Here is a 22,947-nt window from a genome sequence, read left to right as displayed (position 1 = left end):
CCCTAACGGGGACACAGGCAGCAATAAAAACCTGAAAGGTGTTCCAATCCCTCTCTATTCTCTGTAAAATGAAAACAAAAAAACACCTTTAGTTATACTTTAATAGAAAAGGTTTTGGTTGGAGTTTGAAATGTTTATGGGCCAGTCCACAGCTCTGCATACCTACGGTATAAGCCAGGGGTTTCCAAACCTTCTGAACAAAGGGCCAGTTTACTGTCCTTCAAGCTTTAGGGGGGCCAGACTGTGGAAGTAGAAAATGTCCGGCATCAGTGCGTAATAACAATGCCCCAATCCTTGGTGTCAGTGAGAGAAACTGTCCCCCTTTGTTGGTGTTATTAGGTGGGAAGAAACATTGGTATCACTGGGAGGAATTGTGCCCAATCACTGGTGTTATTGGGAGGAACTGTGCCTCATCATTGGTGTTATTGGAAGGAATGTTGTCCCTTTGTTGGTGTCAGTGGATAAAATATTGCTCCAATGGCCAGATAAAAGCAAGCAAAGGGCTGCTGTTTGGAGACCACTGGTATAAACTTATATATGCACAAAGCATATGTGAGATAAAAGGAAAGATGATAGGGACAATACAAGGAAATTTAAAAAAAATTAAAGAGGAGATGGAATAAAAAACAAATACCAAAATCAACAAAAAAACAAAAATATCTCCCCACCCTGCAGCATCATCTCTCATCCATAAATGACAACAACGGATCTTTCCCCTCATCCAACCTCCAACCACAGCTATGGTATCCATCCAACAAGGATGAAGGCGCACAGGACTACACAAGACCACATACATATCACTTACAAAATAACATTTTATTGATAAAAAATAGCTGCAAGATGGCTGAAAACTACTAAATACACATAAATCCACAAACTGTGAATTGTTCAGAATTATAATTTATCAACTACAATGGCAGTTACGACTTTAAAGCCTCTACCTGCTGGTCAACCTGGAAGTGATATAGGGCACATCAGGATGGTGTAGTCAGGGACAGCCCAAGGCTGCAGATAACAATGCAAATGGGCCCACCCTATATCTGTTCACAGCTTTATTTACCCATCACCATATCTTTTATTATTATTATTATTATTATTATTATATCGAGTTTATATAGCGCCAAAGGGTTTGCTCAGCGCTGTACAATAGAGGGGGGGACAATACATAAAACATTACAGTAACAACAAACCGCACACAAGGGGTTAGAGGGCCCTACTCTTTTGAGCTTACAATCTAGGAGGGAGGGGGTAGTGGTACAGGAGGAAATGGCTGTGGGGGATGGAGTGGTAGGAGGAGGGAAGGGCAGCGGCTGTTAGGTGAGGGTGGGGTAGGCTTCCCTGAAGAGGTGGGTTTTCAGGGAGTGCCTGAAGGTGAGGAGGGAAGGTGAAAGTCTGATGGATTGGGGTAGTGAGTTCCAGAGGATGGGGGAGGACCTGGAGAAGTCTTGCAGTCGTGCGTGGGAGGAGGAGACCGGGGAGCAAGATAGAAGGAGGTCCTGTGAAGAGCGAAGGGTACGGGTAGGGTGGTACCTGGGAATCAGGTCGGTGAGGTAGTTAGGGGCAGTGTTGTGAATGGCCTTATAGGTCAGAGTGAGCAGTTTGAATTTAATGCGTTGGGCAATGGGGAGCCAGTGGAGGGAGAGGCAGAGGGGGGTGGCAGAGGTGGAGCGGCTGGTGAGGTGGATGAGTCTGGCCACTGAGTTCAGAATGGTCTGAAGCGGGGAGAGTTTGCACTGGGGTAGGCCGGTGAGGAGGGAGTTGCAGTAGTCAAGGCGTGAGATAATCAGGGAGTGTACGAGTAGTTTAGTGGTGTCTAGGGTAAGGAAGGAGCGTATCTTGGCGATGTTGCGGAGGTGGAGCCTGCATGTGTTTGTATCTTTTAGGTCTTGGTTACACTTGTGCAACCCCCTGATATGTTGGATTGCTCTTCAAAGGGCATTTGACAGGCAGTGAGGAGACATTATATCACCTCCTCACTTCTTGTTTTAACCCCTTAAACCCAATACCAATACCAATGCCCTGCAAATGAGTGCATTGTATCAGTTGAATGGGTCAGGTTCAGTGGGTGGTACGGCCCTATGTATATCCCTCTCTGCTGCCTTTGTTGCTTAAATCAGAACTAAAGTTCTGCTTTTAAAAACTACAAGCAGGCAGGCTCTTTATTGCAGAAGAGATACTTACTAAAACATTCTTTGCATTAAGATAACAAACCTTCTGGGTGCACCTCCCCCTCAGTCCCCCTTATACCTACCTGAGCCCCTTCTTGATCCAGCAATGTGCATGAGAGCAGCAGTTCTCCCAGTTGTCTCTCTCCTTATTTGCTCACACAGTAGTGAGAGCTATTGGCTCCTGCTGCTGTCAATCACAAGCCGGTGAGCTAATGAGGAGAGTCCAGGGAGCAGGCCTGAGCTCGGGAGTGAGCCTGCTCAAGTGCCCCATAGCAAGAGGCTTGCTATTCAGGGCACTCAGCAGAGGTGATGAGCCTGGATGGCCGGCGGTGGACCTAAAAAGAAAAGGATCAGGGCTCTTCTGTGCAAAACCACCGCACAGAGCAGGTAAATATAATATGTTTGTTATTTTATTTTTGTTGCAATCTTTAGATTCACTTTAAGCTTTGACAATAAAACATGGAAGCTGACTGGTTTCTATGTAGAGCTGCACCAGATTTTGTTCTCTCCAGTTTTAGTAAATCTCCCCCAATGTCTCTTCTGTAGTAAAACAAACCTACCTGCCTGCTTGAATTCATTTTTGTACACTGAGCTGCGCAAGGATGACATCATCTGGTGCTGGCCAATGAGGATGGCTACAGCCCAGCACCTGAAAGGAGCAGGATTGAAGATGCCAATGCCAGCAAGAGATGCTGGACCACTGTAGGGAGGTAAGTATTGCAGAGTTTAGTTCTGCTTTAACAGTTGGGGGTGTGTGGTAAAAACACATCTCAACTGTAAGTGTAAACTAGGCCATAGGGTCCTGTTAGACTTTAGAGCTTTGGGATGGCAATTTGTAGGGTGCAATGTCATTAATTTATAATGGCACCCAGCACACAACTATGGAAGGTGCCAATGGACCCATGCTACAGTGCAGTACCCTACTTTTACCAGGGGTTCTGGAAGCAATCCACTGCAGCCACCCGACTGCTTCCACCTGACAAGCAGAAGTCTGCTAGTCAGTATTCTATACAATCCCAGTGGCTGCAGCCACTGGATTGTGTATAAAACCCCTCGCTGTCAGGTCCGTTCGATGTACGAACCTGACAACGAAAAGGTTGAAAAAAATTGCAAGTTGGGGTTTTGTTTCATTGCAGTACTTTGGCAGCTCAGTGATAATACTGTCACTTTTATATTTTTCCAAAGCAATCCATTTTTATCCGGAATTCCTCTTTAAAAAGTACAGAACTTTTTAAAGATTTTCCAACCTGTCCAATCATACCATTTGTTGATTGTCACTCATCCCTCATTGCCCCTTCCTGTCCACACTTGGTCGGCGTTCGACACAGCTGTCCATGTTTGTTCATGGATACATTCAAGGGTTGGACACAATTATGGAAACATCAAGTAAAAGAACAAGTTACTTAATATGGTGTTGGACCGCCTTTGGCATCCAAGACAGTCTGAATTCTCCAAGAAATTGACAAAATATAAGTCTTTGATGGTGGATAATGGAATATGATACCATTCTTCATGCAAAAACTTTTCCAGTTTTCACAGAGATGCTGGAGGTGGAATACATGACCTAACCTTTTTCTCCAAAATTTACCATAGTGGCTCTATTAAGATCTGGTGACTGCGGTGCTTGGTGAAGGTGTGAGACTTCATCTACATGCTCATCAAACCATACTTTGGCAACAACAGCTGTGTGAATTGGAGAATTAATGTCTTTGTAAATGGCACTATCTTCTCTATCAACAATGTCTGCGCCGTGGGGTGCACATAGTCGCATAGTCGGCCAATCTTTGTACATAGTCACTGGCAGTGAGTCTACCTTTCAAGATGATGATGGGGCCTGCAGAATACAAAGATATGGCTGCCCAAACCATAATTTTTGGCACAAGACAGTCCTGGTCGTAAGCTTTGGACAGTGTTCATCACACGTAAACACGACTGGTGGTTGAGAACAATGTGAAGCTCAATTCATCGGACCATATTACAGTCTTCCATCGATCGATAGTCCACGATTTATGGATGGTACACTACCCTCTCCACTTCTGAGCATTAATTTAAGTCACTAGTGGTTTGACAATTGTAGCTTGCCCATGAATGTTTTGCTCATGGAGTTCCCTCCGCACAGTCTTTGTGGACATGGGTTTTGGAAGACTGATATTGAGCTCTGCACTCACTTTTGCAGCAGTTGTTTTCTTATTCTGGGTCACAATCCTGTGAAATGTCCTTTTGTCACTTTCAGTCAGTTGACCATGTCAACTCTGCTTGTGTTTATCAGACAATGTTTTCCTGATACTGTTTACACCGTCATAACCTTTAATACTGTACCTCATGACACGGCAAATAAATTTGCAACTTCAGTCACAGAGGCGACAGCTAAGCGGCATCAACAATCTGCCCTCTTTGAAGCTCAGTAAGCTCTGATATGACTCTGTATACCTAGCAGCACACACAGTGAATGGTGAAAGTAAGGCTTCCCACCTGTTAGCTAGGCACCTCAACACAGTGGAAGCAAAATAATGTTACATCACTTCTACTTTCAATATGAAACATGACGTTACTTTCACACCTGCAAATCATGCCGTGTTTCCATATTTTTGTCCAACCTCTGTTTATATCTAGTTTTTTCTTATTTATAAGGGTTTGATTTAATTTAGTTGTTTTTGGATTAAAAAACAAATGATGAAAACATATAGGAAAACACAAGCCCTGATGAAATCCAATAAATACAACGTTATTATCAAGGTCAACATATTTTCACACTTGCCTGTGTTATCCTTAAAATGTGAGCTCGTAGTAAATAGATAACTAATTAAATTGGAAACTGCCTCAGGTGTTTCAATAGTTCCTTCCCAAAGAACTCCAATCTTCAAAGGTTTTAAAGAACCCATTAACCTGGATCAATAGGAAAAATGGAAACAGCGAATGCCTCATCATCTGAGACCATTAAATGTACCAGATGCCTTTGGGAGGCTTGATAGAGATCTTTTTCACTGGTTTCTTCATTGACTCTCACCTGTGGATCAAAAAGGAAGTAAAGGCGCCCTCGTCTTATTTGGAGCACGACGTATTCTTCCTGAGTTCCCGCTGACACAGCACACAGCAGCAACCCATCCGCTTCCTTCGTCCTGAATTGTATTTTAATACCTATTGATCAGGAAGAGAAGGGAGTTATTATAATTACTTATATAGTCCGGTTGTCTTGTCAGCACCAGAAAAATGCAGTCAGGCACAGGTTACAGCCACAAGCTATTCACGTGGCTTATGTTAGTGTCCCCGGATCACTTTTTTAAGTGAATGGATGCAGGAGATCTTGTTTTTTATTAAAGCAAACCTGTCAGGAAAGAAAAACCCATCTTCCACTCTTTAGGCTTCATTCACATTTGTGGGACTTGTCATGAGACTTTGGACACTAAAGTCGCATGATAAGTCACACCTCATGTTTTCTAATGACAACCAATCAAATATGTGTGACTTAAAGTCATAGTGATTTTAAAAAGGTTTCTGCACTACTTTGGTCTGACTTTCAAGCCACTTGAGTGCCATAGACTGCAATGTAAACCCTCAAAAGTTTAATGAAACTTATATCTTAATGTTATCAATGCGACAGTTGTGCAACTGTCAAAGCCAAAGTAAACAGCCAAAGTCACATCCAAGTTGCACCCATCCAAAGTTGCATCAAAGTTGCAATGGAAAGTTGCAATGGAAATCGAACGACTTTGCAGTTGCACAAGTGTGAATGGAGCCTTACTGTTGTGACCCCCACTACCTCTTTGTAAAAGTGCTGAAACTTCCAGGTATGGTGGAGTATAGGACACACCACTTGTCCCCTTACAAAATATGACACTGGGGTCTTAGTGGCCCATCTTCAAGCCCAAACACGGGATAGTCAGGGATGTCATTCAGTGGGCAATAATGCTAACTATTGTGGATAATTGCCAGTTAATTGCAGGGATCAGTTATACAGATCTGAGCAACAGGGGTAAGTAAGGACGATACTGTAATCATGGGTTAGGGCAGCCTTTCTCAATCTTTTTAACATGGAGGAACCCTTGAAATAACTTTCTGTGCTCAAGAAACCCCTGCTAATAACTATATATTATATCTGTAGCTCATTGTACATTAGTGTGATGGCCACTGGGAAGAATGCTTCTTACATTGGTGGCCATTGAGAAGAATGACCCTCTTACAGATAGCTAACAAGATCAATGGTGTCAGTGGGATCTTTTCCTGAGAGGAAGAAATTGCTCATTGCTTAGGGAACCCCTAGCAACCTCTGGAGGAACCCTGGTTGAGAAAGGCTGGGTTAGACGAGTGTGGACCCTCTGTGCAACCTGTCCAAAGAACACCTGATCTTCACTGGAGCTCCTAATGGTAGAAATGGATTTTGCTGTTTGGCAGCTCCCAGGTTGTGGCCCAAAGCACATCCATACAGGCTACAGCTGAGCAGACTCAGAGAAGCCCAGGAGTCAAGAGGTAAAACAAAACAAAAATACAAAGACTGCTGGACCCACAGGAATGCAGGAGTGCACAGGGATACATGTGAGCTGAGGGACAAGATTCTTGCTGGAATGCACAGAGACACACTGGAGCTGGAGCAGGTCCAGTGAACTGGGGCTGGCAGCTAGGAATGCTACCTATTGCTCAGGCAACCTGTTTGGGAATGAGCCCAGCTTAACAGCTTCAATACTAGGCACTTTCACCCCCTTCCTGCCCAGGCCACATTTCAGCTTTCAGCGCTGTCACACTTTGAATAACAATTGCATGTTCATGCAACACTGTACCAAAATTATATTTTTATCATCTTTTTTCACACAAATAAAGCTTTCTTTTGGTGGTAATAAATCACCACTGGGTTTTTATTTTTTGCTAAATAAACAAAGAAAATTTTGAAAAAAAAACAAGTTTTTCTTTGTTTCTGTTATACAATTTTGCTAATAAATAATTGTTCTTCATGAATTTAGGCCAAAATGTATTCTGCTACATATCTTTGGTTAAAATAACCCAAATCAGTGTTTATTATTTAGTCTGTAGGAAAGTTATAGAGTTCACAAACTATAGTATATATCTAAAACTCCATCAATCATGAAGTTCTAATTTGTTTACATACTGTCACCAGTGCAATACAGTATCATCTGTATGGTGTGGTGGTGATCAGGGACACTGCCTGGTGACAGTACGGGAAAAAAAAATTCAATTGTTTTTTCTTTTTTTATATTACTTTTTTTTTAATGATTATTTAAAAAAAAAACTGTAACCAGAGCAATACAATGCTATATTATAGTAACATTGTACTTCTCTGGGGAAATGATCAGTATTTTTTTTTACACATTATGATTGCTTATAGCAGCAAATTTCATTGCTATAAGAAAGCATTTTTACTGAATGAAATTGATTCATTCAGTATGTTTTGTTGTGATTAGCTGTGATTGGCCACAGCTAATCACATGGTACAGATGGGCTGTTATTGGCCCTGTCTGTACCATGTGATCACTGTGACCAATCACAGCTAGCAACACAATTGTACAAAATAAATGGCATCAATTGAATCCATTCATTGTTTGCAATTGTCATGTGACCTGCTGTGATTGGTCACAGCGGTCACATGGTACTGGCAATGGGCTGGTACACAGAGGAACACAGACGGTGACAGAGCTAACCACAGCGCAGCCCGCATACACGTGCCAGGCGTGATCCGGGGGGGGGGGGTCATATGGCGCCGACCAGTATCGACGAGAGTCCCACTCGGCCGTCATTTTGCTACTGGTTGGACGGAAACTGGTTAAAAGATTTTTTTTAAAAGCACTCCCGCCCTGTACTTACGTGCAAAGACGATTGAAAGCGTTGGTCCTGTATGCATATGTAAATGGAGATTGCACCCCACATGTGTGGAATTGCCATGAACGTCAGAGTGAGAGTGATAATTCTGGCCCCAGACCTCCCCTGCAACTCTAAGCTGGTAACCAGAAAAGGCTTATAAAGCATCACCTATGGCAGGAGTGAGCAACTTTGGCCCTCCAGCTGTTGTAGAACTACAAGTCCCATGAGGCATTGCAAAACCGATAGTTACAAGCATGACTCCCAAAGGCAGAGGCATGGCGAGTCTGGTAGTTCACCAACAGCTGGAGGGCCACAGTTGCCCACCCCTGACCTATGGGGATTTTGAAATACCATAGTTTGGTGCTATTCCACAAGCGTGCGCAATTTTAAAGTGTGACATGTTTGGTATCTATTTACTGTTGTGCAAATACCGTGTAACATAGAAAAATTGCAAAACCCACTATTTTATTCTCTAGGGCATCTGCTAAAAAATAAATAAATAAATATATATATATATATATATACGTATATGTATTTACGTATATATATATATATATATATATATATATATATATATGTATTTAGAGGTTCAAAGTAATTTTCTAGCAAAAAATACAGATTTTTAAATGTAGATAAAAAGGGTCAGAAAGGCTGGGTCTTTAATGGGTTATAAAGGGTGATGAAAGGAGGTGTTCTGTCATTTAAATAGGGGTGATATTGCTGCTGCATAAGTGCAGTACAGGGAGTGTTGCCACCCTAGGACAAGAAGTGTTTTACTGGCAAAATAATTTCAGAATCATCAAAGAGAACAGGTCCGGTATGTATTTTGTGAGGGACACCACTTTTTTTTTGTTTACAAATAAATGAAACTTACAGTGAAAATTGACAGCTTTTTGCCATATGTCAGCATGCTATACATGGTAACAAAAAGACATGGGGATCCTTCCCAACACCCTTTGAATCTGGTATGAATTATGGGGGGAGAAGTCATTTAAAAAAAAAAAAAATTTACATGGAGTCCTCCCAAAATCAATACTAGCCCTTTTGGAACCTAGTGTGGATTTTATGGGGGAACTCCCCTCTAAACTGATAACCTGTGAAGGCTTTTAAAGCGTCACTTTTGGAGAATTTTGAGCACTGTAGTTTTTCAGTAATCAATTTATTTAACGCAGCCCCTTGTGTTATATTTTACAATTGGGTATTAAATTATGTTTGTTTGCACCAAAATTCATTTTAGTGTATTTTTTCCTGAAAATAATAAACTGTTGCACAAATTGAAATTACCATCACTTTACAGGGTCTCTGGTTTTAGAAAATATATAATTGTTATAAGGTGTAAAGAATATGTAAACCCAACATTTCATATTCCTGATATGTACCTGTTGTACCATGTATCTGTATGAAAAAAATATCCTTTTCTTTTTGTATTGCTTCCTTTGTGTGAAATCCCTGGTGTTTCTGCCAGTCCCTCTGCCCTCCTATTAAAAACTGACCACACTAGGCATGAGAGCACACCAGGGTCAGTTCTCTAGCTGTGCTGGGAACTCAGCCTAATCTCCTCCAATGGTCAGACGTGTGCTGACATGCCCCCCCCCCTCTTCATAGCCATTCACTGGGAAGACCAGTGTGTTGCTGTTTCTCCTCCCCTAGCTCTTATGCAGCTGAGAACAGAGGGAAAGTAATCGCTTATAAAAAAATGTACAAAAGGGGAAAAAAGGCATTCTTACTTTTTTTTATATGTATACAGAAATATTTTGCCTTTCATTTTTATTTTAAACCTAATGTGTTGTTTTACAACGTGAGGGTTTACAATTGCTTTAAGGTAATTTTCAGTAAAAAATGCAAATTTTAAGGTGTGCAAAAAATGAAAAAATTGCGCCTCTAGACAAGTGGTAAAATGTTTTTCATTTTATTTGGATATTGTGTGAAATTTATTATATTTTTTTGTTTGTTGGACACATTTATTTTGGACACTTCTAAATTTTTATACTAGTGTTTTTCTTTTTATGTATCATTTGTTGGGTATTGCGCTGTTTATTTGATTAAATTGGTAAAATGCCATGACTAGTAGTTTTGTACATATGTCATTTTCTTTTTTTGAAGGGGGTGTCCTTATTCCTTTGGTCTTGGGTACTGCTATTCAATGAGGTGTTGTTATCTATTCAAAATATCTAAAGTAAGTATATATGTCTTGGTCATACGGATTTTATTTCTGTTGGATGTCATGTGTTTATTCTGTGGAAAACACTGCATGCACCCACAGCCTTGTTTTCTGCAAATGAAGTAATTTACTAAAGAGTAGAGCCTATTGATTTTTAGCTGGAAGGCTGGGATTCTCTCAGAAATCTAAGCGTTGTTTTGAATAAAATGGTCTCATTTTGAGAATCTAAATCCATAGAGACAAATTATTCCTCGTCACAGTTCATACTGTTATAAACTGTCCTTAACAGCATACTGTTTGTGATAAAAGAAATCCAGAAAATGTTTTTTCATCATTCCATTGTTTTTATTCTGGGTTTACTATATTCTAGACCAGGGGTCTGCAACCTTTAAGACATAAAGAGCCACTTGGACCCGTTTCCGAGAGGGAAATAAAGACTGGGAGCCGCAAAACCATTGCAACATAAAACATTAAAACAAATCCGACACTGCATATATTGCGAAAAGCGCTCTGGTCATGAAGGGGGTTTAAGGGCCCAGTAAGCAAAGGGTTAACCAGGGCCACAGTGTATCGTCATAATCACAATCATAGCCTTAGGTAAGTGGTGGGCAACCTTTTTTTTCAACTGAGCCAAATCTCGCCAAAACCACGATTGAAATTTATTTTGAGAGAAACATTTTTAAAACTGAAAATACATCCCCCATATAGTAATTCATCCCCCATAGTAATTCATCCCCCATATAGTAATTAATTCATCCCCCATAGTAATTCATCCCCCATATAGTAATTCATCCCCCATATAGTAATACATCCCCCATAGTAATTCATCCCCCATATAGTAATTCATCCCCCCTATAGTATTTCATCCCCCCTATAGTAATACATCCCCCCTATAGTAATACATCCCCCATATAGTAATACATCCCCCATATAGTAATACATCCCCCATATAGTAATTCATCCCCCATATAGTAATTCATCCCCCATATAGTAATTCATCCCCCCTATAGTAATTCATTCCCACTGTGTCAATTCACTTACCTTTGCTCCGCGCGTTCCTCTAGCTGTGTTCCCGCGCCGTTCCGGTCTTCAGGGCGGACTGTGAGAGGAGAGGAGTTCGTCACGCTGCCCCGCCTACATCCTGACAGCCAATGTTTGGAGGAGGGAGGGGAGCGGGCGCCCGGCACATAGAAGAGCTGCATTAAAAGAGCCGCGGCTTGCCGACCCTATTGCCTGTCACCTGGTGGGCAGTGTGCTCCGGAGCCGCAGGAAAGGTGAAAAAGAGCTGCATGCGGCTCCGGAGCCGCGGGTTGCCGACACCCGTTCTAGACAGTCAATACAATGTACCAATGCCAACATGTTGCACCTGTACTAATATAATGCATCTGTGCTGCCAATTTACAGCTGAGCTGATTGAAAATAAAACTGAGACTTTTCCACTGGAAACTTTGTGATTAATTACTCCATAGTGGCTTGAACTACAGTGGATTCTTTTAAAGTGATACTAAAGGCTACTTTTTTTTTTTCTAAATAAAAAAGAGGTAATACTTACCTGCTGCATGCAAAGATATTGGAAAGGTCACTTTCCTCTTTTTCTGGAAGTCCCCCACCGGCACTGTCAGCTTCTCCCTCCTCCAGGTGCCTCCTATAGCAAGCTGGGTGCTAAGGAGGTACCTGTGCTTGTGCATTCACAAACCGAGCTGTGTGTGTCCAGATACACACACAGCACTGGTAAGCCAAACCCCCACTCCCTTCTCACAGGAGTTTAACTGACGGTAGCAGGAGCCTACTACATCTATACTGATGGGCAATGTGACTGCAACTGAATTTGGATTTACATCATGGGATATTATTTAATTTAAACAAAATTATTTTTACTATGATGGGTTTTATTTGCTACTGACTTTTTGGGGGAATGTGTAACAATGGATACATATGCATGTAGCAGGATATCTGGGGGTTCCGTTATTCAAGAGATTCTGATAAGTTACCTATGTACACCCCCACATCCACCAGATCAGGAATGTGGGGATGAGGCCATTTTCCCCATCAACATATAAACAAAATGCCTTGCTCAGGATGGAGGGTAAAACCAGGAGGCTGATGCATGTTCTTACTGCTCCCCAACTGTCTACCTATAAGTGAACATTGTGCTACTTGGATGAGTACACATTTCTGTGGCTGCAATGCTGTGCATCATGGTGCACTGATTTTAACTGTACTCACTGAGTTTGACAGGCAGCACGACTTGACAAACTCTCCCATGTAAATTAATTGGTCTCTGCTACAACCTCAAACCTGACTCACGACATTGCCCCACAGTGTAAAATTGCCATTCGGCAATAAAAAAGAAAAAAAGAATCTTAAAAAAAAGAATCAGGCAGCAGCAGCATCACCTCCTAAATGCTTACAAACCTTCTTTCACTTTTCTCTCAAAAGCAATCCACCACAAATCACTTTTCAGGGGATGGTAAACATCAATACTAATGTGAAAAGAGCCTAAGGATAAGGGGTCCCCATATACCCTATGTTACTCATTTACTCAGCAGTAAATAAAACACACATCTTAGTAAAGGTCCTCTATTAAAAAAAGAAAAACATAATGTGAAATGTCCCATAATATAAATCCGACCTCAATCATGTCATCTAGTAGTGTAGATTCAACATCAATCACAACAACCTGCTGACAAAATGATCAACATGATTCCTCTCACTGATGCTCTTCTACTCCCAAGGCTTCTCCTGTCTCAAATGGCAGCTCCTAGGCTGGAAGCTGAATGTCAACAAACTGTCTGTTGATCTAGGTGACATCATTGGCCAAATATGAACATATTTGGTCAATGACATTTCACCCAACAATGCTGGATTTGTTAGGTATGTGAGTATGGTTTCGAGGACAACCGGTGATGCAGGTAAGATGTGAGTGATAGGAAAGAGCGAAGTTCCTTGTTACAGTATACAACAATACGAATAAAAGATGACCATTGTAAGCGGTGTTATATGGTGTATTCCAAACCCTGTAACTGTCACTTTTACTGGGCAGTCTGGTCTGCATGTACTAAATCTATTTAAATATATACATATATATATATATATATATATATATATATGTAATATAAATCCTGTGTAATAATAATATTTATACATACTGTGTATGTATATATATATATATATATATATATATATATATACAGTGGATATAAAAAGTCTGCACCCCTTTTAAAATGTCAGGTTTCTGTGATGTGAAAAAATGAGTCAAAGATAAATCATTTCAGGTCTTTTTCTACCTTTAATGTAACCTATAAACTGTACAACTCAATTGAAAAACAAACTGAAATCTTTTAGCGGGGCAAAGTAAACATAAAAAACTAAAATAATGTGGTTGCACACTCTCTTATTGGTTGGCTCTGAGGAAGAGGTTGTGTCCGCGCAAAGGCGTTAGAAATTTGGTCATCCAGGGTTCCATCGTATGGACTCCGATGTTGTTTGGATCATACATCTTGTTCAGTTTGACATGTCTGTGTGTTTATGTCTATTGTAAGTATGATACTTACTTTGTTTCTTCAAAAAATATTTTAAACGATAATGCACTAGGTCGGTGCGCCCTTTTTCTGTTTCTCCATTTGCACACCCTCTTATAACTGGGGATGTAGCTGTGTTCAGAATTAAGCAATCCCACTGTGTCAGCATGTCCCAGCCAATGATTCATGGCCAAGACCTGCTGATCAGCTGTATCCAATCACAGCCAAGAGCTCTGTGTTGTCAATCAACACAGGGCTCTATACAGAGGCAATAATCTCTTTATTTCTTCTCCCTGCAGAGCAGAGAGAAGGATCAAAGAGATATTTAGTAAAAAGCAGCACATATTACATATATTACATTTGGTGCGCACACAACTAACCCCTTGATTACCCCGAGATGTTAACCCCTTCCCAGCCAGTGTCATTAGTACAATGACTGTGTATAGTATTATCACTGATCACTGTATTAGTGTCAGTGTCAATTAGTCAGATTCCACCCAATGTCAGTTAGAATCAGGCAGCCAACCGTGCTATCACAATTTCACTATATGTTGCTGACCACTGCCATTAGTAGTATAAAAAAAAATTCCAGTATATACCATACTTTGTAGATGCTATAACTTTCTCGCAAACCTACCAATATACACTTATTGGGATTTTCTTTTACCAAAGACATGTAGCAGAATACATTTTGGCCTAAATTTATGAAGAAATTAGATTAAATTTTTTTTTAATTTGATATGTTTCATAGCAGAAAGTAAAAAATATTGTGGGTTTTTTTTCAAAATTTTTGCTCTTTTTTCTTTTATAGAGCAAAAAATAAAAAAACGCAGGGGTGATCAAATACCACCAAAAGAAAGTTCCAATTTTGTTTGGGTACAGCATTGTATGACCGTGCAATTACCAGTTAAACTAGCGCAATGCTGAATAGCAAATACTGGCCTGGTCATGAAGGAGGTAAAATCTTCCAGAGCTGAATTGGTTAAAGATGGCAATAAAGCAATGAAGGAAGAGGCCTTTGTCCTTCAACAAATTTGATCTTTGTCACAACAACACCTTTTCAAGGTAACATTTAGTTCATCAGTATTTCTATCACTGGTATGGCTTGACATAGGGAAATCTTTGAAGTTTTTATATACATATATACTTTTGTATTCTTGGACTTGAGCTTTAGTATATATTTTTTCTTCTTTCCCTTATTGGTTGGTCTACCCTGGGGGCTCTGGACTGTTGGCCATTACTGCACCCCCGTATCTGGCCTTCTGGATGGCCCATTGCCTTGTGGGAATCATCCCTTGTGATTGGAGAGTTTTACCGCTGCACAGTGCATATGTTATATGTAAGTCACGTTATATCATTGTATGACTCCTTTTTGTATACACATGATGTAATTTGGTATATTCAACAGATGTATATCTTTTCTAGATTTTACTACTAAGTCCCTGAAGAAGCAATTGTTGTCGCAAAACATGTTGGGCCATTCTTCCAACGGTTTAATGTCTCTCACCCCCCATAGGACCTTCCTGGTGGGTACTGTATGCTTTATCACTAGTTTTGTTCCATGCAATATAGTGGGCTGTGGGACCTTGTCTGCGGGGACATTGTACAATGATTTCTTTAAAATTGAAAGATGTTTTTTCATGACTTATTGTCATAATAAGGTACAAATGACTTTACTAATATGTATTTAGAGTTTCTGTGCCTTTAACCACTTGACCTCCAGAGGATTTACCCCCTTAATGACCAGGTCTCTTTTTGCTACTCAGCGCTGCACTAATTCAACTGATAATTGCGCGGTCATGCAATGCTGCACCCAAACAAAATTTACATCCTTTTTTTCACACAAATAGAGATTTCTTTTGGTGGTATTTTATCACCTGTGCGCTTTTTATTTTTCACGCTATAAACAAAAAAAGGCCAAAACGTTTTCAGAAAAATTATTTTTTTTACTTCCAGCTATAAAAAATATATAGTAAACTCAAAGTTGGTATAAATTTAGGCCAAAATGTCTTCTGCTACAAGTTTTTTGGTAAAAAAAATCCCAATAAGTCTATATTGATTGCTTTGTGTGAAAGTTATAGCGTCTACAAACTATGGTATAAATACTGCAATTTACGCCATTTTTTTGCTATACAGTGCTGCGCTAGTTTATGGACAATTGCGCGGTCATGCAAAATGGTACATAAATGAAATTTACATCCTTTTTTTCCCACAAACTGAGCTTTCTTTTGGTGGTATGTGATCGCCTGTGCGGTTTTTATTTTTTGCGCTATAAAAAAAAAGTCTGACAATTTTGAGGAAAAAAAAACAATATTTTGGACTTTTTGCTATAAAACATGTCCAGTAAAAAAAAATATAAAAATCAAATTTAGTCAAAGTTCTGCCAAAATGCATTCTGCGACATGTCTTTGCTAAAAAAAAACCCAATACGTGTAAATTAATTGGTTTACGTGAAAGTTATAGCGTTTACAAATGGCGGGAAAGATACTGGGATTTTTAGGTTTTTTTTATACTAATAATGGCGGCGATCAGCGGCTTATGGCGGCGATCAGTGACTTCTGGCGGCGATCAGCGACTTATGGCAGGACTGTGGGACTGCGGCGGACATTCTGACATTGGGGGGTACTGACTTGGGGTCACTGACATCCCCAGTGACACCAATACAGTGATCAGTGCAAAAAAAAAACACTGACACTGTACTAATGGCACTGGGGAGGAAGGGGTTAAGTTTATTATTCAGGGAAAGGGTTAACTGTGTGAGGGGAGTGTTTTACTAGGGGGCGGGGGTGTGTACTGCAGGGAACACTGCTGATCGGGAGAGAGAAACTCTTCTGTCCTGATCAGCGTGTCCTGGAGCTGTCAGGGAACTGACAGAAAGCACAGCTACTGCAGCTGTGCTCTCTGTCAGCGATTGCCGCCGATCGCCGGGACATAGCCGGTAACGACCGGCTGTGACCCGACGACTGACATCCGCGGCTGTGATCGGCGGGACAGGTAGGGCGGCGGTGCGCCTCGAGCCCCCCTACCTGTTTTCAAAACACACGTTTTAAAACGTGCTTTTGCCCAGCCGTGCCGCCCTGCCGTCGTATTTCTACAGTGGCTGGGCGGCATGTGGTTAAAGTACATTTGCATTTTTTCCTCCCCCTTTCTTTCCCCCTTAGGTGTCCGTTTATGAACCAGCGATAAATGATCGCTGCTCAGTTCTCCGGCATTCTCGGAGAACACAGTTCTCCTGTTAATGCCTTTTATGAAGCTGTTCTCCGAATGAAGGGAGAAAGGTCTCCAAACGCTGGAGAGCGGTCTACTAAACGGCTGATTTTACTATAATCTCGCGAGATTACAGTAAAAGATCAGTTTACTAAGCAGAGGTAAATTATCGCTGCTTAGGTGTCCATTTATGAACCAGCAGTAATAGATCGCTGCTCAGTTCTCTGGCATTCTCGGAGAACACAGTTCTCCTGTGAATGCCGTTTATGAAGCAAAATTAGATCAGTTCTCCAAACGAAGGGAAAACGGTCTACAAACGCTGGAGAACGGTCTACAAACGCTGGAAAACGGCTGATTTTACTATAATCTCGCAAGATTACAGTAAAAGATCAGTTTACTAAGCAGAGGTAAATTATCTCTGCTTAGTTTGCTGTCCCTCCGATTCTCCAGCTCTGGGCTGGAGAATCTGGAGGGAGAACACAGATCACCAGGGAAGGCCTGAACATGTTCTCCTGAGTGTTATAAACTGTGAATGACCAGAGAATAGCTGCGATCCTCTGAATCACAGCTATTCTCTGTGTCATAAAAGGACACCTTAGTTTGCAGTCCCTCCGATTCTCCAGCTCTGGGCTGGGGATTCTGGAGAGAGAACACAGATTTCCAGTGAAGGGCTGAACATGTTCTCCACTGATCTCCTGAGTGTCATAAACTGTGAATGACCAGAGAATAGCTGCGATCCTCTGAATCGCAACTATTCTCTGTGTCATAAACGGACACCTTAGTTTGAAAGCAATTAAGTGAAATTATGGTTTGCTTTTCATAAATGCAAGATCAGATTTCTCCATGAAAATATGTTTAAAATGGAAAACAGTATCAGAGACTGAGCAATAAAGGATAAATAAAAATAGGAAAACAGGTACAACGAAGAAAACTATGATAGCGTTTATCACTGAATGTTTACTGAAAGGTGTTTCACATCCATGGTGTACTCAGTGCAGCGAGACAGTTGAGGCCACCAGTACACATTGACAGGATTGTTTGCCAGTAACCTCCTGTGCATAATATAGTAATGATCAGTCTGACCTGTAGGCTAAGGTTTGATATTTTGTATGCAGAGCCACTGACATGAGCTGCAGTTCAAACAGATTGTCTGCTGCTAGTTTAACCACCTGTCTATCACAATTCTGAATGGGTTTGGATTCCTGCTATAAAAATTGTCTGCAGTCTTGTCACTGCCTCCCGTCCGGGGCTCTTTGTCTCTCCTTCTTCTTTGTTCCAGCATTCCCAAGGCACCAAATGACACCGATAACTCGGCAAACTAGCTACATTTCATTGGTAGCGATAAATATTTGATGTTGTTTTTACTGCAAAACACTCATAGCAATTTGATATTCCCTAGTTCATATACAAGGGCTCATTCACACTACATAGCGCGCATTAATGTGTGCATAACGCATGCGCACTGGTGGCCAATGTGAACACATGCTGCCTTGCACTGGGATGCCGTTAAAACACATTGCCATGCTTGCTTTTTTCTCCAGCTGTATATAACTCTGAGGGCTCTTGCACACAGACACCTGAAAACACCCCATTTTTAGGCATTCAGGCATTTTTTTTACTAGTCTAAATAGAGTCCATTGTTTCTAATGGGTTTGTATACACGCGAGTAAACTTTTTGTATTTTATGCATGTATTCATGCAAATATACTCATGTACACATGTTTGCCACACTTTCTTGATTAAAAAAAACTAGAAGAATGTTTGTGCATGTTTACATGTACAAGTGATATACAGCCCATCCTCTTGTTTTTTGTTTTTTTTTTCCTACCAGGAATATCTGATGTTCATACATCAACACCATGTGCATGAATGATGGTATAGTTTGCTGCAATTTGTTAGAGTTTTTCAGAACTCGTGCAAAAACGCAATATTCACTACTTATTTGGTGCACACCAATGCAGCATGTTGGTGTGAACTGAGGCCATAGGATATAATTGCCTTGTTCTTGCATTGGGACTTCATTGGGTAACAATGCGATGCAGTTGGAGTGAATGAGCCCTAAAACACAGAACTCAATCATACTTATTCCTATTTACGAGCACATGGTCCACACCATAGAAATGCAGACCGGATGCATTCCAGCTGCGTTTTTGCATGCACATTTTTGATGCGTTGCGGTGTGTTTTTGATGCGTTCTGGTGCATTTTTTCCCTCTTTTTGTCTTCATCTTAAATAAGGACATGTGCATTCTGTTATATTTTTAGTGCATTTAGGTGCATTCTGGTGTGCTCTTGATGCATTTTACTGTGTTCCAGTGATGCGTTTTACCATGTTTGAACCTTTACAATCACTTTAAAGTCATGAGTGACCCTGCAAGCACCACCTGGCTTGACAGATATCAATTTATAAATTGACTGAGCTGGGTGGCCAAATGGTGGCTTCTTATCAGATGCAGTCACGGTTTGTATATTCAGGTAGAGAAAGCCACAAGTACCATAAATACAATAGCTGGCAGTAGAGATTCCTTCATCTCCACTGTTGGCATGGATGGGGGAATGAACTGGAGGGCATAGTAAACAGGACTGTATCATTAGTAACATGCCACATAATGTACCCTTGTGGCTAACAGAAGACAACGTCCGACAAAGGCTAGAAAATATCAACACAAATAAATCACCAGGACCAGATGGCTTACACCCAAGAGTCCTCAAAGATCTCTGTCAGGTTATAGCCAGACTGCTATACCTAATTTTTATGGACAGCATACTGACAGGAATAGTACCAACTGATTGGCTCAGGGCCAATGTAGTACCACTATTCAAAAAAGACATATACCTGGGAACTACAGACCAGTCAGTCTAACATCAATAGTATGTAAAATAATTGAGGGGAAGGGACTATATCTAAGAATTTGCTGAAGAAAACAGTATTAGTAGTAGTAATCAACAAGATTTATGAAAGATCATTCTTGCCAAACCAATCTGCTAACATTCTATGAGGAAGTGAGCAGCCATCTAGATAAAGGAAGGGTGGTGGATGTGGTGTATCTGGATTTTGCAAAAACTTTCGATACAGTTTCACATAAACATTTAATTTAAAAACAAAGATTTTTAGGCATGGACCACAGGGTTTGTTCATGGATAGAAACTGGTTACAGGGACACGTCCAACGGATGGTGATAAATAGCGATTACTCGGACTGGACTGCAGTGGTAATTGGGGTACCACGAGGCTCTGTCCTGAGGCCAGTTCTGTTTAATTTCTTCAGAAATGATACAGAGGTTGGTATAAAGAGCTCAATCTCAGAATTTGCTGATGATACAAAGCTAAGTAGGGCAATAATTTCACAAGGTATAGAAACTTTACAAGAAGACCTCATTAAAATAATGGAGTGGGCAAATACATGGTAAATGAAGTTTAATGCTGAACAATGTAAAGTAATGGGCTTGGGGGCTAAAAATATGAATACAAATTACTTGCTAGGAGGAGAACCTCTGGGGAATCCAGGATGGAAAAAGATCCGAGGGTCCCAGTAGATGATAGGCTCAGCAATAGCATGCAATGCCAAGCTGTAGCAAGCAAAGCAAACAAAATATTTACATGCATTAAAAAGGGATTTTACTCAAGAGATGAAACTAAAATCCTGCCACTTTACAAAACTCTGGTTCGTCTACATCCGGAGTATGCCGTCCAGCTCTAGTCACCAATCCTCAGGAGGAAGGTGCGGGAACTGGAGAGAGTCCAGAGAAGGGCAACAAAATTAATAAGGGGATTGGAGAACCTCAGTTATGAGGAACTATTACAAACACTAAACCTATTCTCCCTGGAGAAGAGACTTTGAGAGGGGATATACAAATACCGCAGTGGTGATTCTAGTATAGGGAATAACGTATTCTGTCTCAGGGAGTATAAGAAGACATGGGGCCACTCAATGACATTGGAAGAGAAGTGGTTTCACCTTAAACTGCGTAAGGGGTTTTTCACGATCAGGGCAGTAAGGATGTGGAACTCACTTCCACAACTGGTGGTGTCAGCAGGAAGCATTGATAGTTTTAAAAAAAACTCTTGGACAGGTATCTTGACCAACACAATATACAGGGATATGGGCAATGATTTTGACATGAACAAAAACCCACACAGGTTGAACTGGATGGACTGGCGTCTTTATTCAATCTTACCAACTATGTAACTGATTGCTGAATGAGAGAAAATCAATCCATCTGTGGCAAGCTATAGATAGGGCAGGGGATGGTTAAAACTTTTTCTTGTTGGATGGATTTCTTTTCCTGTCTCGTTCTGGAGGCACATTAAAGCGGAGTCCATCGAAAAGTGGAAGTTCTTTGCCCCCCCCCCCCGCACCTCTCAACAGATCCTAGAGGACTATGGTCCACTCACAAAGCGCAGCATGTTTCACACATGCACAGTAGAATCGGCTCAGGGAGAGGACACCGCTGGACCCATGGACACGTACGTTCCCATATATTAAAAGTCAGCAGCTACAGTATTTTTTTGGGGGGAGGTCCAAGGGGCCAGAACTCCACTTTAAGAAGTGCGTGGAGATTCCTTTGAAGTGAAGGTAATGCCAGTACGTTAAGACTGTAGACTGTAAAATTTTGTATCTCTTATTATTTTTTCTCCCAGGACAAACAGAGATGTTTGTCACCAGCAGTAAAAACAAAATGACAGGAATTTTAACATTTCCAAACCAAAAAAACAATTGAGCTTTCTACCAAACATAAAATGTTGTGTGGTAGATGGCTGGAAATAGATTACTCTGATTTCAGTGCACACTGTGAGCTTTTCGGTGATGTTTTAAGGAAGTTAAGGAAGTATAACACTCTGCCGGCTCCTTGCTCCAACCATGATCTTCCTGTCCTTCATAGAGAATTACAGCGATGCCTTCTTTGGTTTAAAGTAAGGTATATAATGAAAACAGATATGTTTTATTAAGAAATCTAATTAGTATGTTGATGGGGTGGGGTGGTGGAGGTCAGCAAAATTGAAAGCAAATAAACTTTAAAGAGGAACTATAGTGCATCTAAGTAGCACAAACCAAAAACATTATTTAATTCACTTTTTTATATTCAAAGCAAACTCCCCCATCCATCCATGTCTGCATGCTTTATTTTGCTGAGAAATCACTTTGAAAAACACCCTCTAGCATTTCTGGCCACAGCCATTTTAAGTAAGGGCAGATGAAAATACTTCCTGGAATCTGCAATCCATCTGCCTTAGCTGAGAAAGCCCCTCCTCCCTTTCTGAAGACTCCTGGGATCTATGACATTATTTGCCTAGGCATGGAAACCAGGAAGTAACTGAAAAATTTTTTTAAAAAAAAGTTTAAAACAAGTAAGTATGATATACTTTGCTATCTATTTACTAATGCTAAAGACTAATAATAAAAATAGTCCATGTTGATTGAGAGAGTGAAGTTCCACTTTAAGTGAGAGTCAGTGGGAAATGCTTTGATCCTAACATAGATCTCCATGAAAAAAAAAATTTTTTTTGTTTACATGCTTTCAATTACCCCTCGCCAAGCAAAAAACATATTATTGCCCAGCATCCCACTTATATAGTATGTGTATGTAAACCCTAGGTAAAAACGTGTTAGTTATTCTAATGCAATTGTTTGTTAAATACACCATTGAAAGTGTTTGGTTGCTTGAGTGAAAAAAAAAACCTGTTGATCTTGCGAGTTGATATCGTCTTGTTTTCTTTGTGTTTGGTGGCTGTTATCAGCTACATTGTTCCCAGCTCTCGATTGACTACAGAACACCTCCCTTCTATGTTATTGAGATGAGGAAAGTGTGAGATGGTCTGTCTTCAAATCACACTTTCTGTTCTATAGTCACAATGCTGTTCCCCCACAAATATAATATAGTGAGTGAGTATTGCCACTCTAGGACAGGAAGTAGGAAATTGGCAGGATCACCTGGTGAATATAAAGGGAAAAAAGCCAGAAGAAAACAAATGTCCCCATGATGTCTAAGGGCTGGTAGGCTGCAATATGTCAAATTGTTTTCTTTGGATTTAGATATACACTGCTCAAAAAAATTAAAGGAACATTTTGAAAACACATC

At 40.6% G+C, this 22,947-nt stretch overlaps 1 protein-coding gene across 1 annotated transcript in view; it reads right to left on the bottom strand.

The window, feature by feature from the left end:
• Positions 1-22,947, bottom strand: part of USH2A (usherin) — a 1,035,348-nt gene that overhangs the window by 665,995 nt on the left and 346,406 nt on the right. The window contains exon 21 of the mRNA XM_089684798.1: positions 5,176-5,306. Within this exon, the coding sequence (XP_089540924.1) occupies positions 5,176-5,306 (131 nt within the window). The remainder of the gene's footprint in view (positions 1-5,175; positions 5,307-22,947) is intronic.

The sequence above is a fragment of the Staurois parvus genome, unplaced genomic scaffold (assembly GCF_062004578.1).
Source record: "Staurois parvus isolate SC_StPar_1 unplaced genomic scaffold, SC_StPar_1.0 ptg000357l, whole genome shotgun sequence".
NCBI lineage: Eukaryota > Metazoa > Chordata > Amphibia > Anura > Ranidae > Staurois > Staurois parvus.
This window is presented reverse-complemented; position numbering and strand designations above follow the sequence as displayed.